This window comes from Emydura macquarii, unplaced genomic scaffold (genome assembly GCF_026122565.2).
Source record: "Emydura macquarii macquarii isolate MOO-44397 ecotype Brisbane River unplaced genomic scaffold, CSIRO-AGI_Emac_v2 contig_450, whole genome shotgun sequence".
Lineage (NCBI taxonomy): Eukaryota > Metazoa > Chordata > Testudines > Chelidae > Emydura > Emydura macquarii.
Genome location: NW_027130587.1, coordinates 6,120,731 through 6,138,414, shown reverse-complemented (window position 1 = coordinate 6,138,414; position 17,684 = coordinate 6,120,731). Strand labels below are relative to the sequence as shown.

Here is a 17,684-nt window from a genome sequence, read left to right as displayed (position 1 = left end):
ACTACAGAACACTCCCCTCCAGAGCCTGGAATGGAACCAAGGTTCCTGAGTCTCACCATTCTTCTATTGTCAGCAAATATCTGTGAAACCCATTGGCAAAATGTGGGTCTGCTCCCCCACACAGTGGATGACAACCTACTACTGCTATCATGTATTTTGTTAGCTTAAGTGACAGAGATCTGTGTGGTGAATCAAAATGTTCTAACTCTACTGATGACCAATGTGGGTGTCAGTATGATGGTAGAAGATGGAATTTGTGTATTTTCAGTTTGATTTTTTTTTTTAAACCTAGGAAACCTCTCACTCACACACACAGTACACCACATAAAAGAACATTAGTAAGTTGGCAAAATCAAGCCCTCAAAAGCTAGGAAAGGGCAGAATTAAGGTTGTCTGTGCAACTTTAATTCAGTCTCCTTGTGCATATGTTACCCAAATAACAAATATTACAGGATCTTATTAGGGGATAAGGCAACAAGCCGCATTTATTGTGAACACAGAAACTTCTGTAGATAGTATCCAAGAAAAGAAAAGTATCAACACTGTAATAACATTAATATTGTGCTCTCCTTAGTGAAATAGCATTAATAATAATGTAAACACTAGGAAAACAGTATTAACATTATATCAATACTACAAATTACAGAGACATGTTTCAATTGATGCTTTCATTCACATTCACACACACTGACAGACACACACAGATAGAGACAGACAAACCATACATAGGGATCTTCCAGATGTCATAGTTACCAGCTTCTTGGTGCTCATGATAGTCACTGGCCAGGTGACTAGAGCATGAGGATGAGGAGCAAGGTTCTGCCGATGCGCATCGGTACTCCTGGCTGATGTGATGTTGTAGACCCGAACCTCCAGCCTTCATCTTCTTGTCCCATTTTATAGGGAAAGGACCCCATGTAAGTCTATGGGTTTTGCATTGTCATGCTGCAACTGCATTCTTGGTGTGATCCTCAATCACCCACATTGTTGCAAGCCTGATCAGATTTTGTCCTTTGAAATGGGCTGGCTCCAAAGTTATCAGGGTGGGCTCCTCTTCGGCCATTTGATCATCTTTGCTTCTTTCTTCTTCCCTCAAGCGTTTTAGGTGAGGCTGGTGTTTTCTTCATCGTGTTTAGACATCCCTTACTGAGACCAATTGTTCAATCACTCTTTTTGTCTACACCCAACTCAATTGCTCAGCCATTCACACTTCAGTCACTCAGGGCCAACTCCTAGCTGAAGAACTTACATATTATTTTTAGAGCAAACCTTATTTCATTTTTGACAGTGTCTTTCACAATTAGATAGATACATTACATTGCACAGTGTGGCTTTTGTACTTAGAATAGGATTTTTACAAATATATTGGAAGCAGGTAAAATTAACAGATAAACTGGCCAGTGGACATAGCACAGACATTTACAAACAATCTTAAAATTATACAAAATGCAGACAGACTTGAATTAACATTTAAAAGGGTAGAACAGTAAGAGTCAGTTTGAGGTTTTAGCTTTTGATTCGGACTGATGTGCCTTTTGGTAGGAAGGGGGGGGGTGTTTGTGGCTCTGTTCTTACATATATTTCAAAAACAAGATTTTGGCCAACACATATGCATTATGATACTGTCTTTAGTTACAGGATCCCATACTATTTTTCCACAAGACCCCTGCCTTATTCAGTGCACAGGCTGGACCTGCTCTGGGGATGAATCAGGGCTGTGTAGTAAAGGAAGCTGTTGCCATTGCAGAAGTTGGAAGGTGTGTACCATTTGAAGTACTGGGTAGAGGCCAGTCTAAGCCCACCCAAAACTAAAGGCTCTTCCCTCAATTAAGGGGGAGGAACCTCTGATCCCAAGCAATAATTGATTACTGGGGACAATGAATGAAAAAACAGCAGCTGAGTGGGGTCAAAGGTTGAAAATCACGGATCCAGAGGGGGATACTGACCGGAGAACCCCCGACAGCACCCACTGCTCCTCATATGTGGCTAGGGAATCAGTGGACACTACCCAAAGAAACTCTGGGGACAATGAATGAAAAAACAGCAGCTGAGTGAGGCAGGGATTGCAGGAAGAGAGAGGATGGTTAATGGAGTTGAATGCTGCCCTGGGGAACTGGAATCTATCCCTGCCTCTAGAACAGTTCCTACATGATGCTGGGCAAATCATGTAAGCCATATTTTTCACAGGTGGTGGTCTCTAATTGTGTGTTCCTCATTTTCTGGGTGTCCAACTTTATACCCTGTGGTCTGATTTGCAAAAATGCTGAGCATTCACAGCTGCAGCTGAAGTCAGTGGAAACTGTGCTTTGGGCATCCAAAGTAGTACATAGTTTTTCAGAGTATCATTATGTCCTATCTTGTCTCTAATTGGGCACTCAAAATTAGTGGCGACCTTGTAGGGTGACCAGATAACAAGTGTGAAAAATCAGGATGGGGTGGGGGGCAATAGGCGCCTATATAAGAAAAAGTCCTGAATATCAGAACTGTCCCTATAAAATCGGGACATCTGGTCACCTTAGCAGACTTGCTGCCTTAATCTCTGTTGTGTTTGTGAAACACTCATATACTAGAGTTATGAGCTCCATAGAAAAGCCCACAAGGAAGTAATTCTGTCTTCAGAGCATATTTTGGATAATGTACAATAAATAGAGCATGGGGCCATACCTTGAACAACAGGAGAAAACAAAATATTAAACAGCTGCTCCTTCAGTGAGCACAGAACATCCTGTAAAGACTACACTGCCTGCATATGCACAATGGAGGCGAATTAAGGTTGCATCAGATGCATAATACTTTCTGTGAATGTTTGAATTTGTAAATTATTTTGCCTAAGCTGTGTTTGTACATTTATTATGTTCACTATCCATGAGTGTTTGAGCCAATGGCCCAGATGCTCAGCTAATGCAAATCAGCACTGTTCCATTGATTTCAGCGTCACACTGATTTATGCTAGCCAAGGATCTAGCCCAATGAGACTACTACCCGGAATGGTCACAGCACTGGCACATTTTAGTAATTATTGCAAAATATTCTATAGCAAATGGTAACCATGAGTATTCACAGCATGACCCAGACTCTAATAGTCACCGTCATCATCCAATCAAAGAACAAACTAAAAGCCTGTGATAGACATGTCCCATCAAATACTGAATATCTAATAGTCATGGCGAAATGCTTGTGAATGAGCTACAGTCTAAGAATTATTAGCAGTAATTATTGAAGGCCTCTTTTTTTTCAAAACACTAATATTTTGAGAAAACCAGTTTCTTTGTGGACAACTTGCAATCAGAAAAAGAAGCAAAAGTTGTGAGATATATTTGTTGCAAGGTATTTTCCTCGCTATAGCAAAAACCATGAGGGCTAGATCTTCAGCAAATGAAGTCTGTCAGCTAAAACAAACCTGCATTTGTCCTATGTAAAAATGAGCATGAGTGTTACTTCATCCCTGGAAAGCAAGAGGTTAAACTCAGCTCATCTTCCCACTCCAGTTGTACAGATGCTCAGTGGAAGGCTATATGAATGGCTGAATGGGAGAAAGAATGCCATTAGGAAGCAGTGGCTTCTAAGGTCATAGGACTGAGTTGAGTCCTGAGCTGGAAAGTTAAAAGTCCCCGAGCTCATTTGGTCTGGACCGTGTGATAGGAGCATTGCCAGCAGACTGAGGGAAGTGATTATTCCCCTCTATTCCGTGCTGGGGAGGCCACATTTGGAGTATTGTGTCCGGTTTTGGGCCCCCCCACTACAGGAAGGATGTAGACAAATTGGAGAGTCCAGCGGAGGGCAGTGAAAATGATTAGGGGGCGGTGGCACAAGACTTATGAGAGAGAGACTTGAGAGAGAGGCTGAATGAACTAGGCTTGTTTAGTCTGCAGAAGAGAAGAGCGAGGGGGGATTTGATAGTGGCCTTCAACTACCTGAAGAGGAGTTCCAGGGATGATGGAGCTAGGCTGTTCTCAGTGGTGGCAGATGACAGAACAAGGAGCTATGGTCTCAAGTTGCAGTGGGGGAGGACTCGGTTGGATATTAGGAAAAACGTTTTCACTAGGAGGGTGGTGAAGCACTGGAATGTGTTACCGAGGGAGGTGGTGGAATCTCCATCCTGAGAGGTTTTTAAGGCCCAGCTTGACAAAGCCCTGGCTGGGATGATTTAGTTGGGGTTTGGGCTGGGGGTTGGACTAGATGACATCCTGGGGTCCCTTTCAACCCTAATATTCTATGATTCTAAGATATGACCTGTTAGCAGTACTGACTATCTTTCTTTTCCCTTTGGTAATAGGAGGAGTTTGTTCCCACCATCCACTGACCTCTGAGCAGTCTTTAAAGAATGCAATGGCAGCTAAAGTGCTTTTCCTGAGGGAAGTGTGGTAGGGTCATCTCTACAAGGCATAGTTTGGCTTCCTCCATTTACAGCACTGGAGCATCAGACAAGGCCACTCTGGAAGCAGGGCACAAGACGTGTTGGACTGTGGGCTTGCCGAGGAGTGGCAAATTGTAAGTTTAGATGAGGGTTTACTGGAAAAAATTTAAGGCTTTCCCTGTGGGTTTTCTTTCTCTGTCCAGCTGTGTTTCTTGTCTTTCAAATGTTCTCCTCTGTATTGGTGCCTGCAAGGGACATTGAGAAATCAGCAACTGTTTCTTTAAGGTGGGACCAAACAAACAATCTAACCAAATGCCAAGAGAGAAATGAAAGTCAAGTTGTCTAAAATTCCATCTTCACTAACCCCTGAAAATGGGCATGTAAAACCCAGGCTAGCTGGAGATGTATCTTGTGTCCTCCAGTGCACACTGGAAGCCACAGCCATTGTCACACTGGTTCTTTCAATAACCAACCTCCTTGCTGTCTTCACTGGCTTTTTCCAATTCCTTGAGAACGTTGGACTGTGTTTCCCAAGGGCAAGGTTGTAGTCATTGTTCTACATCCCCCTATCATTAGTGTGGATGGGGGGTGGGGGGGAGAACCCCAACCAACCCACCCACCAACCCCCACTAAAATGCTGTGAGGAGGCGGAGGAAATATAACACTTCTTTCACTAATTGAGGTCCAGACTGTACGTTGGTGATGCCATCAATGAGCCAGCTAAGCTGCTGGAACGTTCATTTAAGACTGATGCTTGTTATCGACAAGTAACCTTTTTCTTATTAAAAGTAATTCTCCAGCCTTCCCATTTCTCTCTATCCTATGCCCCCAACCTTCTCTTCATTATATTCAGTTAATCTTATTCCTAGGGCTTAATGCTGAGAAAAGTGACTATCTTTTACCATTACAGTTGTGTTCTCCCAGCCTCCAGTGGCAGTTGTCAAGCCACAGCACCTCTCTGATATTAAGGTCCTTAGTCTATTTGCTCCATAAGGCCCATATCTTGTGTGGTGCTGTGTTCAGCTCCTGCTGATTTGAACCTAAACCCTAACTCACCGACTTCAATGGGAATTACAAATGTGCAGGTTCAGGCCTTAATTTTTCATGGCTCGTGCTGCTACTCTTTACCATGCTTTCCTTGTGTTCTCTTCAGCTGCCATCTCATGATATATTTGTAACCCATGCTGTGGCCTAGTAAGTTGACATATACTCTGTTAAACACTTACATTCTGTCATTAATACAGAGGTAATACAACAGTGAATTGTATTCCATGCAGATTTATTTGCTTCTGTATTTACATCCAGGTCATGTGCTGACAACCGCACTGATCAGTTTTTTTATTTTATCCTGCAAAGACTTAACGTGTAGGCTTAACTTTATGCACTGGCAGTAGTTCCTTTTGAGTTGTGATGTCACATGTCCATAAGGCTTTACAGGGCTGGGGCTATAACTTGACAATCCTTTCCTCAGCAGGCTTCCTATGATGCAGCTGGTCACTCTGGAGCCAGGGGTAGGATTTGCATAAGCACTCACCTTTGATCCTACTTTTCTCCCCTGGCATGCAATGGCAGCAGAACTAGAGCAAGTGGAGTGCTTTTGAAAATCCCACACTGAAATAATGAAGACTACCTAGGCTGGTACTGGAAGGATGCATCTCCATCCTCCAGAATGGCTGTAGCAATACTCAGTTTGCAACTGACCTCTTCTGCAGTGCACTCTCACCCCTTCCTGTGCTTACAGAATTAAAAAGGCCTTTGGGCTTTCTTCCTCGAGGTGTGTGCCCCTAGCTTCAACCACCAGTGAAGGGATGTTTTTCCTGTGAGGGGTAAGACTAATTTTCCCCCCTCCCTCCTCTAGCTGCAGAGGAATTTGTCATGTAAAAAAGAAAAACATGTGTCCATTTAAAAGTGAGAGGGGCTGTGCTCCGAGGGGGCCGTTGGAAGCACTGCAAGGGCTCTGCCTGCTTGCAACTCGGGCAGGAAGTGTCACAACTCCTGCCTGCGGTATGCAACAGCGAGAAGGCTTCCACCAACCTCCCCTGGGGGAGCCCGCTGCCCCCCCAATCGCATGTCGTGGCGCGGCCGGGGCTAATGCGCTCACGGCTACAAAGGAGGAAGCGAAGGCATTCGAACAACTACCCCAGTCGCTTCGCCGGCTCGAGCTAGAAAATGCAGATGACAGAGCCCCGCCGCACCAATCACCGAGGGCCGGGAAGGTGTGGGGGAGTGGCGGAGCCAATCAGGCGGCGGCAGGTACCTTGTGAATGGGGGCGGTGTGCGGGGCTGTGCCGCGCTCAGCCACCGGTCGGCGGGGGGGGGGGAAGAGACGCTAGATAATCCCGGCTCTGCTGCCCCGCCAGCCACCCAGCGTCCGGCCGAGCGCGGAGCGGAGGGGGAGCCTGTGGGCAGCGCCCCGGGGCAGGAGGGGGCGGGTCAGGCGCGAGGGAGGGGGCGGTTCCGCGGGTTCGAGTCTGCAGCCCGCCGGCGCTGGACTGGACGGGACGGGACGGACGGGAGGGGAGTTACTTGGCGCTGGGCTGGGCATGGCACGGAGCAGCGGGGCGCACACGCGCTAGCCGGGGGCAGGAGACGGGCGGGCTCCGGGGCCGGGCTCACCTTGCAGCCGAGGGAGGAAGGCGGGACCGAGCCCGGCGGGGAACTTTAAGGCGGACCCCCCGCCTCTCCCCGGCAGCGGCTGCAACTCGGAGCGGCCCCTCAGCTCCCCGGGGCTGCGCGCACCCCCCGGCCCGCCTCAGCCTCCCTCAGAACCTCCCGCGGCGGGAGCTGCCGCCTTGCCCCGGCCCCGGGCCATGGAGAACGCGCACAGCGCGCCGGCGGCCGCCGTGCTGCAGCGCTTCGGGGTGCGGGAGAGCTGCGGGCTGAGCCCCGAGCAGGTCCGCCGGGGCCGGGAGAAGTACGGAGCCAACGGTGAGTCGGAGCGCGCGGGACCGGCCCGGCCCGCCTGAGGCGCTGAGGGGCAGGCTGTGGGGCAGGGTGTTTATCAGGGGCAGTGGGGGCCTGGTTTGAGGCGGGGGCGCCCTGGCCGGTGTCTAGGCTCATGGGGCAGCAGCCGGGGCGGGGGGGGGCGAAGGGACCTGCAGGGGGGTGCGGGGGTGACCGGCCGTGTGACTGGGGCACGGGTCGGGGCCGGGTGACGCCGGGGGCGGGTTACCTGTGCGGTGACGTGAGGACGGACTCTAGGCCGGGGATGGGTTCTCCATTCGGGCAGGCACGGAAGACGAGGGCTGGAAGGGATCTCGGGAGGTCCTTGGGTCCAACCCCCTGCCCAAAGCGGGACTAACCCCGACTAAATCGACCCAGCCAGGGCTAGAAACATGGATTGATTGAGGAGGGGTTGGTTTGTTTATTTATTTATTTGGCTTTGTTAAAATATGACCTGTGGAAACGGTAAATAAAAGGAGCGCACCTGGGTCAGCGGAGTAAGGACAGGGAAAGCTAGTCACTTGTGGGACCAAGGGGGGCTTCCTTGGGAGATGGGGAAGGCCTGCTTGCTCTGTTGAACTTTAGGGCAAGGAGAGTGTAATCCACCCGAATCAATATTTGTTTAACTGAGGAGGCTCTTTAGAAGGTCTGCTCCACCCTCAGCAGCATTTGCATATGTCAATTACTTTTCACCAGGCTCTTGATGAAGCTCCTGTGGAGGAAGGAGATGCTCTGTGGTGGGGATCATCTGGAAAGAGGGACATGGATGGGTTATTTTGTAAACCGGACTGAATTTGAGAAACTATTTTTGAATATCGGGACATCTTTTTTTGGTAGATGCATTTAAAAAAAAAACATTCAGAAAAACTGTTAGAGGGGACAGACCCCAGGGTGTTCTGCTCTGGTGGCTTCACGCCTTAGGAAGCCCATACGTGATGCTTTTGGAGTTGATTTGGGCTTGGGCAGAAGAAGCCCTTTTTAACTGATTTCACGTGATAAAGATCTATTCAGGTGTTTGAATTACGAATATAGGGTCGGAGTGGTGCTACTGTAGGTTGGTGTAGGTCCACTGTCTCTGATAGAGCTATGCTAGTGTGTGCCAGCTGATGATCTGGTTCAGTGGTTCCCAACCTTTTGGGCTCGAGGGCCACAGATATCATTTTTACAACCCTGAAGGGCCACCAGTCTCCACCAGCAGGGCCCTCTTCTTCCCCCCACCCCCCCTCCCAAACTGCTGCAGCCAGACGGAAGGAGTTCAGCGAGGAGATATCCCGTCTCTCTGACTGCAGCATCCTGTAGCCCTGTGCGCTCCACCTGGGTCCCTAGGCAGTGGCTCCCTTCTGCAGCTAGGGAGACAGGTGATCATTTGTGGAACCCTGAGATGTGCCTGAGCTTCTTGTTATTTCCAGTACTCATCTTGCGTGATCCATGAGTAAGTTATATTACCAGAAAAACATTTAAAAAGTTATGCAGGAGGCTGCCCTGTAAGATTTGTCTTGTTAAAAATTTGGGCCAAAATTTTCAAACCTAGATGTCTTAAATTAGGCTACTTAATCCATGTTTTTAGGCATCCTAAAGAAAAGTAGCTGGATCTTTTTCAAAGATCACCCACACATCTCACAGGCTACTTTTAATTAGGTGCCTCAGAATGGATGTAGGAAGTTAACTTTAGGAACTCAGATTTGGAAGCGTTGGACCTGACGTAACTGGAGAAGAAGTCCTTGGATATATTTTTACATGTAGGGCTTGATTTGATAAGTTATCATGTCACCTAAAATGGAGAAGTTAGCTATTAACATTGGAATTAACTGGGGTGAAGATGATTTGTGTTATCCGGCTGGTCAGCAGCCAAAATCTTTATCTTCTTGTGCACACTAGCTGCGTTGGTGGCATATGCTTTTGTGGGGTGAGAGGGGAGACCCAGATCACCTTCACCTTTCAGGAACTGATTGTGGCAGCAAGGGGAGACTAATGATGCCCCAACCTCCTTCCAGATGAGTTGTCGTAGTGAAGGCATGCACTCCTGTGCTGCGTCGCTGGAGGGAACCAGGGATTGGGACAGGGAACTCCACCTAAACCCTGGTATGCTTTGTATGCACCACAGAGTCTGTTCCATGTGGGCTGAAGCAAAGCATTGCTTTGCTGCGACATTGCCATACCTGTTTGTTTTTTTACACCCCCGCCCCCGCTGCAGGAAAGCCCTGAAACATGTGAGTAAAATAAAGCAAGGGCTTAAGTCCTAGTGAAGCCAATGGGACTTAAGCCTGTGCTTAAAGTTAAGCTTAAGCTGAAGGACTCTCCTAAATTGGGGCCAAGGGGAGTGACTCTGTTGAGCTAATATATAAAATCACTTTACTTTAGCCCTTCACCAGCATCTTGCACCTGAGGTTCTCGAAGTGCTTTACAAATATAGCCTCGCGACGTCCCTGTATGTTACCTTCATATTACAGATGGGAGTAACTGAGGCACTGGGAGGTTTAGGAACTTGCATAAAAGTCTCATAGCAAGGCAGGTTGGTTTTGGGGGAGGGGGGAGCAGAGCTTGGCTCTCATGATTCCCCTTCTGATGCTTTAACTGCAAGAATAATCCTCCTTTACTCTTGCTGGTTTCATTTTCTCATCCCCCTGCGTCATATTCATTCACTTCCTTCTAAACCTGAAATCAAACTGCCAGTTTTATTGTGAATTGCAATCTAAACTATTAATTCCTAATCCTTCTTACAAAGGGCCTTCTAGTAAATGTGGTAGGCCTGTTTTCTTGTTTTTCTTTGACTATAGGAATATTGTTGTGCTGCTGAGGCATTTCAGAGCCGCAACATCTGTAGCTGAGTCCAAACAGTGAAATCTAAAGCACTATCAGTGGTGGTGGCATTTTATTTTATATATAGGTATTCTCCTCGAACATAAAATTGCTTTTTGAATTCCAGTGCTCACTTTTAAACTTGTAGGAGGAAATGGAGAGAGGAACTGTGTACTAAATATCTCCAATTAGCGGACTAGCAACAAAACTAGAAGATATGAATTTATCAGGGTTTTTTGTTTTAAAAACAAAGGGGGTGGGGGAGAAATAATTGCTAGGAAATTGTACTCTTGTTTCATAATTATCATCATTGTTGTTAGAGTGTGTATTTTATCTGCTAAGCAAACTACAAAACATGTAGATCTAGCCATGGCAGTTCTAAAAGTGCTCAGGAATCTGCAAAGAAAATTTTAACAAATGAACACTTTGCAATGTTTCCACATGTCTGGTCCAGATAAATCCGTCCCCCTTTGCCATTACCTTTAAACCACAGGCTCATTTTAAAACAAACAAACAAACAAAAAAAAACCACCCAAATCTATAATAACAAGCTACTGTTTCTATAATGCATGGTATGGAACGTGGTAAAAGTACAAAAATATTTTTTTACTGTCTTTCCAGATTTAAAACCAAAGGCCTGTGACACCCCTTCACTACTCCATTGCATTGATGTAACTTAGTGGATTTTAGTAGTTACATAATAGACAACAGGGCTCCAAATGGCTGTTTATTTAAAAAAACAACATAATTTTCCTAATCTAAATAGTTTTCCTAGTTGAAAATAGGCACAAATTTAGGGCTTGATCCTGCAAACTCTTAAGCATATGCATAAGTTTGCTTCCCTCATTAGTCGTTGACTTAAGTGGGGTATGAGTATAGTCATGCATGTACTTGAATATTTGCAGAATAGGGACCCTAATCTGTTTGCATAGATAATTTTGTTGGGATGCAGAGTTCCTCTGGCAAATGGGAAAAGAATCATTTCAACAACTTCTAATTTGAAATAAATAACCTGCATGTTTTAGGCCCTTTCTCTGTGTCATCTCCACAGTTTTATTCATCAGCTTCTTTACTGGAACCTTTCACTGGATGCATGCTGAAATGTGCCTGAGTTTTCTAAACCCTGGCATATTAACGTAAAACTTTATTACTAGCCTTGGCAGAATTTGATTTTTAATTTTTTAATTTCAACAGGTGGTATCAATGTTTATTTTTATCAATTACAGTTTTCACAGTTGCACAAAATTATGGGTTTTGAACATATTTTTTCTATTTTTATCAATTTAAATTTTTGCCATTGGAGGAAATTGAGGGGGGGGGGTGTTAGGCAATAATTATTTAATGACAGTGGACGTTAGATCCAAAAAATTAAAGCTTTGTATCTATTAAAACACACACTGTCAACATCACGTGTCAAAATATATAAAATAAATATCCTTAAATCACTCTAAATTCTCAATCAATATTTTTCTTTCTTTGTCTATCTGTAAATTTCAATTATTATCAATGGAAATATTTGTTAATCAGTTTGTGTGGGTATGGTGAAATTAATGTTTACTGACATTTACTAACAACAATCTAATCCTTCCAAGCCTATATATGATCAGTAGTAAGAGTAATGTTTATTAATTAATATTAAGCTCTACTATAGCTCTATGCAATTTCCAAAGCACTGTTCATATTAATTTAAGATTTTTCTTTATAATTTGATTTTCTGGCTCTGGGTTTTGTTTGGAAACAGGAATTCTGTTTAGTGCTTGAAATGGTGATGGTGGCTAAGTGTTCCAGACCCTGCTTCTTGGGGGTTAAGAGAGGAGACAGATGATAGAAGAAACATACCTATCAGAACCAAGGCTTGAAATGGGAATGGTATTATGACTTACTCTTTTCTATCAATATTCATGCCTTTATGGGTAGGGTTGTGTGCTTGTGTGATGAACTGTATTGGTTTTATGCTTTTTCGAACATAAAACAGCAGCACCGTTTTGAGCTGTTACGACAACAAAACAGATTGACACAGGACTCAAGTTTGTTAGAAGCAGTGGCAAGATGTACTTGACTTCTAGATGCACTTATATTTCATTTTCTTCTCTCTGACAATGTACAGGTGGATGTACGTGTGTTATGTTTATATTATATTTTATATAAATAGAAAACACATGCACACCTACCTATGTTATCAGAGAGAAGAAAATTAAACAAGTGCATATTATATAATCTGCTAACATATTGAATTCATTATAGGCAGTTACTAACCAGCCAAGGTTACATTTAAACTCTCTCTCGACAACAAGAAATTGTATATCACTCTAAAATATTTAGCTTCCTGAGATGCTAGTAAGAAGAGGAAAAGCACCATTTTTTTTCATTTTCTGACTCATCCAACTATGCTTTCCGTTTCTCTGTGCATCGCCCACCTTTCCCACCCCCAAAGCACACGCTGAACAGTCTGATTCATAAACATGCTTCCCCCACTGCTCCTCCAAATCCCTTCCCTTAGGCGAAATGCTGATACATTAAAACATCTTGAGTGCTTGCAAATCTACATAGATACTAAACTATATTCCTCTAATCAGGCAACAGAAAATCCAGGTTTTGAATTCTTTTTCCACTTGATAATACTTGGCTTATGTTTTAAGAAAATATGGTTTGAGAAAAGGCTAACATCATAAAATTTAAACTCTCTTATTTCTGTCTCGTTACTGCAGCATTTTAAAATATCCTATATGAATTAGGAAACAAGTAATTAGTCGCATAATTGTAAATAGTGGTTTGTGCATGTAAGATCTGTGGGCGTGTGGAGTTACTAGTGTTAATTTTTCTTCTGCTGCTGGGTTTATTTCCCCATACTTTGTTAATTTACATTGCTAGCTAAATGTTGTCGTGAAACAGATGCAATTATATCGGACAATCTACATGTCTTGAGGCCACCATGCAGATAGCTGTACAAAACATTTTTTATGATAATTCCAGACCATGTAACATTCTCTAGGTCTTGGGTTTCTTTTAAACTTGGATTGGGTTTGCTGACACCTTTGTGAACCTGAGCCAGTCTATGCACATCCCAACATTTTAGGCTGTTTTGCTTTGAGAAGTTGGTTTCTTAACCCATCATGGTTTAAAACTGTTAGTTCCTATAACTCTGAGTAGGGGATTGGTAAATTTACTCTGGTTCAGCAAGCACTTACACTTGTGCCTGTCTGTCTATAAAGCTCATGTACCTTGCTGATCATGACCTTTGTACTGGCCATTTCTCAAAAGAATGTTTACACTTATCCCCGTAAAGCGAAATCAAACTTTAATAAATTGTTGGACCTGAAATGCTGAGAGCTGTGTGTATTGTGTACAATATATAATGTATGTTATATGACCACCATTACCCCCTCTCCCCGCTTGCTGCCCCAAAATACAAAGAAATTAGGAACATAAGAATGGCTTTATTGGATCAGACCAATGGTCCATCTAGCCCAGTATCTTGTCTTCCAACAGTGGCCAGTGCCAGATGATTACGAAGGAATGAACAGAACAGTGCAATTATTGCATGATCCATCACCTGTCGTCCAGTTCCAGCTTCCAGCAGTCAGAGGTTTAGGGACACCTGGAGCATGGGGTTGTGTCCCTGACCATCTTGACTAATACTCATTGATGGATCTATTCTACATGAACTTATCTAATTCTTTTTTGAATCCAGTTACACTTTTGGCTTTCACAACAACTCCTGGCAACAAGTTCCAGAGGTTAACTGTGTATTTGGTGAAGAAGTATTTCCTTGTGTTTATTTTAAACCAGCTGCCTATTCATTTCATTGGTTATCCCTGGTTCTTGTGTTGTTTGAAGAGGCAAATAACACTTCCCTATTCACTTTAGCACACCATTCATGATTTTATAGACCTTTATTGTAACCCTCCCTTAGTTATCTCTTTTCTAAACTGAACAGTCCTAGTCTTTTAAATTTCTCCTTTCATGGAAGCTGTTCCATACCCCTAATAATTTTTGTTGCCCTTCTCTTTGCCTTTACTAGTTCTAATATATCTTTTATGAGATGGGGCAACCAGAACTGCATGCTGTATTCAAGGTGTGGGTGTACCATGGATTTATATAGTGGCATTATGATATTTTATGTCTTATCTATCCCTTTCCTAATGATCCCTAACATTCTGTTGGCTTTTTTGACTACCGCTGCACATTGAGCAGATGTTTTTAGAGAACTATCCATGATGACTTCAAGATCCCATCATTTTATATGTATAGTTGGGATTATGTCTTCCAATGTGCATTATTTATCAACATTGAATTTCGTCTTCCATTTTGTTGCCCAATGTCCCAGTTTTGTGAGATCCCTTTGTAACTCTTGGCAGTCAGCTTTGGTTTTAACTATCTTGAATAATTTAGTGTCATCTGCAAACTTCGCCACCTCACTGCTTACCCCTTTTTCTGAATCATTTCTGAATATGTTGAACAGAACAGGTTCCAGTCAGATCCTTAGGGGATCCCACTATTTACTTTTCTCCGTTCTAAAAACTGACCATTTATTGGTACCATTTCTCCTCCCCCATCTTTTAACCAGTTACTTATCCATAAGAGGACCTTCCCTCTTATACCATGACGTATCAGGAGAAATGGGCTGGAATCTGTTAACTGAATCTCTTATTTGAATTTTGGAGGTTGAGGGGTTTTCACTTTCAGATCTCTGGATCTAAACCCGCTCCTTCAGTTTGAGTTCTAGATCTGAATCAGAACTAGAATGGACTTATTTGCTGGTTCAGCTGTGGTGATTGCAGCTCCATCATAACTGGAGAGGGAAGAGAAGTATGATTGTGGTTTAACATAGGGTCACATGTCAAGAGAACAGCATTCAAATCCCAGCTCTACGACTGACCTGTTGTGTGGGCAAATCACTTATCTGTGCTGTCCTCAGTTTCACCACTTTACAAATGTGGTTGAGTCCCTCAGCATTCGAGTGATATATTAATTCATAAATGTTTGCATTGATGGGGGAAGAGCCAAGAAGTATTACATTTTAACAAAGTAAAAAATATGCATACAATAATGTGAGGATGTCATCTGCATGTAAATTGAATTGCTTATAGAAGCAGAGGGTCAGGAATAAAAGGTTTATATTGCAGTGGTCCATATAACACCTGCATTATTTGCATAGCTCACGTCAACTGTCCGTAACACAAAATAAATCCCTGTGTAATGACCTGGACTATTTATTGAGTATGTGAGATATTGTCTATTTTAATCTCTCACCTTGAGCCAATTGTTCAAAATGTTTCTAGCCCCCTCCTAGTAACTCTTACTCTGCTGTCTCCAAACAACTGCATGCCTGTCTATTCTTGGTTTTATTAAAGGTGGTTTTTAATCACTTCCATTTGATAGGTTAGTTTTTAGGCAAGTGAATTGTGTTTCTAGTGTCTCTCCCAAAAGTCCTCTTTAGAACTTGTTTAAAAATACCAATGATTTTTTGAGGGAAATTTATAGAATATAAATTTTCATTAAAAATTTCCCACAAAAACGGTTAGGTTTGTCAATGAAAAACTGAAGGTTTTTTAACACCATTTTTGGCTTAAAAAAATTAGATTTGTTTTTTTTCCATCCAAAAACTGGAAAAATTCATTTAAAATACTTTTTTTCTGCAAAAATTTGTTTTATTTCCATTGAAATTACTTTTCAACAAAAAATGTTGACCAGTTATGTTCCTTTCTTTCTCTGATCTTCTGTAACTGGTTGGAGAGTGAAAAAAATGTAAAGGTGGTGTCTTTCCTGGAAAATTAAATGCCTCTTTCTGGGAGGTATGTGCAGGTTAAGCATGCAAAATGCACACCTAATTTGTGTGGGCAGCTACCATGATTGTGCATGCAAACTGGATAAGTGCACACATAAACATGTCTGGCATTACGTGTGAGCCATGGTGGTAATTTTTCACAAAGATTAGGCATGCATTTAATGTGTCTGAAAATCAGACCTTGGGTTTTTGCATAGGCTACAATACCTTGTGTGCATAGTTGGTTTGATTACTACAGACACAGAAGTGCAGTATTAATATGTGGAATCACGTCATTATGGGGCAGTAGCATGTGGCCACCAAACGTAAATCCCCAACAAATCAGAATGCTGTGGATTCAAACAGTGCTACTAAGACAGCAGTCTGGAGTCCATTTTCTGTTGCAAGTTAGTATAAAGTTATCAGCTATATCCCCTCTGAGAAGAGGCCTTAATGCATGTAGAGGGTGGAACACAACATAAATGGTTTTAATTTTGAGTGAATTGTGATAGCCCTTGTGGAAATGAGCAACTAGGAGAAGGGAACCATAATGGTATCTTGTGTTTCTTTAGGAACTCTCCTATGAAGTCATGAAAGACCTTAGTAGATACTAATAACTCAACAGCCTCAAATAATTCTGGAGTAGTGTTTTCCCTATTTTACAAAAAATGAGGGATTGTTAAACCACCAAGATGTGAAGTGACACAGTAAGACAGTGGCAGAATCTGTGCATCCTGATTCTGTCCTTGGATCTAATGATTAGACAAGATTAGCTGGATCTGTTAGATGGAGAAACGCTTTCCTAATGAAAGTATTGAAAGCTTCATTGCCTAGGATGTTAAACAAAAACATGTGCTGTTGGGAAACGATGCTGCACTGAGAGGGCTGGACTAGGTAAGGAGACACTCTCCTGTGTAAGTGACATAAGTGATCTGGCATTGAGACATTGTTTATGGATACCTATAGCATGTACTTATTTTTTTGGCTGCACAAGTGATCTATAACTTTCCAAACGACTGTTGTTGTTGTTGTTTTTTGTTTGCTGCTCTGGTGTCTGTTGTTGGGAGCTGAACTGATCATCTACAGATCTCATAAGAAAAACTTGTAGCAACCATTTGACTTGTAAGTCATCAGACTTTTTCCTGTGTTTTATGTTATAACCACAACACTAAGATGCTTTCACTTATTAGGTTCTAACAACGGGATATTGGATAACTGTGGTAGACCTCTGGGAGAAAGCAACTTTTCCCCAAAGCCTACATGAGCTAATAGAATTCAGTCGGGGTTAATTCATCAGGCTCTTAAATTCTAAGCAAGATCCTTTTTATTGTAATCTGGCCGCTGTTTTTGGCCTTTTATAACAAATATCTACCATTCCAGGAACACCAATATAAATCATGCGTTAAGAGGAAGTTCATTAGCACCGATGCACATTTGAGATCACCTGGAGTTTATGTGCCAAGATAAGGCCTACAGAGTACGTTTTTTTCCCCCAGAAGTACTGAGTGCTCACAGCACCATTTGAAGCCAGTGAGATCTGGAGGAGCTCAGCAACTCTGGAAAAAAACAGATCCTTAAAATACTCTCAAAATAGGTAGATGATGGTGAGGGTGGGGAAAGATTTAAGAACCCGAAGCACGCACCCAAAAATAGGATCTTTCTTGGTGCTTTCTAAGGAGGACATCGTCAGGATTCAGTGCTAATATTGCCATGCAAAAAACTAGCATGTTAAACTTCTGGCTTCCCCTCTGAGAAAATGCATCTGCACGGTCCTCGTGATTGTTTGTTTTTTGTTTTTGTTAAATGAAGTGAATTGCT

General features: G+C 43.0%; 1 protein-coding gene across 3 annotated transcripts in view; it reads left to right on the top strand.

Moving 5' to 3' along the window:
• The first annotated feature begins 6,871 nt into the window (after positions 1 to 6,871).
• Positions 6,872 to 17,684, top strand: part of ATP2A3 (ATPase sarcoplasmic/endoplasmic reticulum Ca2+ transporting 3) — a 120,964-nt gene continuing 110,151 nt past the window's right edge. Inside the window, exon 1 of one of the 3 annotated variants that reach the window (XM_067537861.1) lies at positions 6,872 to 7,285. In XM_067537861.1, coding sequence (XP_067393962.1) covers positions 7,168 to 7,285 — 118 coding nt within the window. In that variant the 5' untranslated portion in view covers positions 6,872 to 7,167. Of the gene's footprint in view, positions 7,286 to 7,959; positions 8,134 to 17,684 lie in introns of those variants that run through there. The other 2 variants (XM_067537860.1, XM_067537862.1) reach the window with 2 other exon arrangements.